At 33.0% G+C, this 2,500-nt stretch overlaps 1 protein-coding gene across 1 annotated transcript in view; it reads left to right on the top strand.

Annotated features, from left to right (window-relative positions):
• The window catches only part of LOC125030553 (zinc finger and BTB domain-containing protein 17-like), a 36,363-nt gene that overhangs the window by 22,490 nt on the left and 11,373 nt on the right, over positions 1-2,500 (top strand). The window contains exons 10-13 of the mRNA XM_047620659.1: positions 84-224; positions 575-694; positions 1,032-1,163; positions 2,173-2,383. Of these exons, the coding sequence (XP_047476615.1) occupies positions 84-224; positions 575-694; positions 1,032-1,163; positions 2,173-2,383 (604 nt within the window). The remainder of the gene's footprint in view (positions 1-83; positions 225-574; positions 695-1,031; positions 1,164-2,172; positions 2,384-2,500) is intronic.

Raw genomic sequence — 2,500 nt, 5'->3', positions numbered from 1 at the left:
GATGTTGATATTGCTGAAAAGGAATATATATTTCTTCTTTTTTATCTTTTTCTGTATTCCCTTATTGCTTTGTTTGTTCTCAGGCGATACACCCTTTCAATGTATGGTTGAGAACTGCTCTGCGGCTTTTAAGACAAGTTCAGATCTCCGACGGCATGAGCGCCTTCACACAGGTGTTAAACCATATAAGTGCACAGCATGTGATTATGCTTGTGCCATAAAATGTAAGTGAATAAAAGAGATATAAAAGTAACAAAGAATGAATGTGTATACTTGTGTGGTTGTGTGGTTGTTTGTAATGGTTTAAACAGATATAGATACATCACAAATACAGAGTACCTTTGTGCGAAATTGCCTGCATTTGGGTTACACTAACTAGATATATTTGGAAAGTATTGACACATTATGCTGCTGTTTATCAAATAATCATGAGGGAACTTTAATTTGTATTTATAAATTACATTCATCATGTGATGCAGCAACAATATATGTTTATAATTATTTTTATACACTTTATACTTATGCTGAATATATAAGAATGAAGTAATGGAATTGTTATTATTTTAATTTACAGCTAATTTGACAGTCCACATGAGACTCAACCACTTTCAGGGAGCAAAGTTCAGCTGTACCAAGTGTGATTTCCTTGGAAATAGTCGCAAACAACTAAAGGAACATGAGAAAACTCATGCAAGTAAGTACATTATGAATGAGATTTTGCCCTTATTTAACTATAGCTTATTAAATACTTTCCTACTGATTTTGAAATGAATACTAGTTGTAAGTATAATTTTCATTTTCAGTTAAATGATTGTTTAATGCTTAACATCACAGTTCTTCTTGCTTTGCTAATTCCTTTGATTAAATCATGTAAGATTTTGGAACCTTGATGGTAACTGATGAAATAAAGTATTATAGTAATGATTATTAGTAAAACTCCATAGACCTTATTGCATTTTGAGGAGCAAAGAGACAAAAGTCATTGTCAGGAAAACAGGAGTATTTAATTTTTTTGCTATGTGTGTCAACAGATGTGCTTATACAGTGTGAACTCTGTGACCATGTGAGTACTAGTAGCACTGGTCTTCGACAGCACATGTTGATACATTCCCAGGAGAAGCCCTTCCAATGTCGCTATTGTTCATTTACCTGCAAAACTACAGGTGGGTTTCTGAATGATCTTGTATGAGAATTTAAGAAATATAGATATTCAAAATACTCTCATCAAGCTATTGTTTATCATGGCGGCATTAGATTTTTCTTAATTGCTATGATTAGCAACCTTCTTGTTAATGTAAAAGTCACTGGAGGCTGAAGTAACATTATTTGGAATTTCTTTTAGGCATATGTTTTATATTTTTTCTTTAAAGATATGATTAATTATGTTGGAATTTAGCTTGCCTGAATGTAAATTATGATTCTTTTAACCCCAAACCAACGGGCATGTCATCATTTACGTAAATGCCATGCCCACTGTGAGTTTATTTTATTAACTGTTCTTACACATAGCTGGCTAAAATAACATTATAGTAATTATTATGACTAAGATAAAAATAACATCATCAGTTTTCATAGCATTAGTAAAAAAAAACAAAAAAAAACGTTTTTCCCACAAATTCAAGGAAAGGTGAAATCAGCTGAGGTCACAAGGGCCACTAATTAACTCCTTTGTGGCTAAGCACTTGCAAAGCCATCTGTGTGCAAAGACATTTCACAATAAATTATAAAATGGGCACAGCATTTCCCCGGCAGCATTAACTTCATTTAAAATTGTAAAGATAGAGACATTGTGTTTTGTTTCCTTAACTTCTGTACTAAACATAGTAATTGGTATTTGTTATTTTGTTTCTTGTTTTCCCTTTGTTGTTTCAGTTACTTTTCTGGGTTTTTGAAGTGAAATGGATGAAAGTCAAATTGAAAATTGTAAAAACTGATTATATCATAGTAAACCTAGTCCTGCAGGCAAGCTTCTAATTCAGGCTTAATCCAGCTGAGGATGTATTTGCTTATGTTCATTTTATACTATGGAAATTATTATCAAGTAACAGAAAATATATATTTGAATACTGTCTTCATGTCTGCATTTCCTTTTTGTTATTTTATCTTTTCAATCTTCTATTACTATTATTTATACAAATGAGAGTACTAGAACTTTCTTTTTTTTTTTTGAAGGCAACTTGCGATATCATGTACGTAACAAGCATGGATGTGATGTCTCTGGACGGAAGAAAGGAAATGTTGCCAGTGGAATGACAGGAGGAAGAGGTCGAACAGCCACAGGTGCTGGAGGAGGTGCAGGACGCAGAACGGGTCGACCATCATGCTACAGAAGCTTCAAATGTGGTGATTGTGGGAGTGGCTTTGTGAGGGAGGACTCCTACAGGTAATAACAAATTTTAATGCTCTTCTTTGTTTCACATGTTCTTGCTATACTGTTTTCTTTTTCAGTTTAAATTATGTTAATTTTTATAGATATTTTGGAATGGGATTGCAGCTACCA

The sequence above is a fragment of the Penaeus chinensis genome, chromosome 11, assembly GCF_019202785.1.
Source record: "Penaeus chinensis breed Huanghai No. 1 chromosome 11, ASM1920278v2, whole genome shotgun sequence".
Lineage (NCBI taxonomy): Eukaryota > Metazoa > Arthropoda > Malacostraca > Decapoda > Penaeidae > Penaeus > Penaeus chinensis.
Note: the sequence above shows the minus strand (reverse complement) of the source record. Positions and strands in the feature narration are given on the sequence as shown.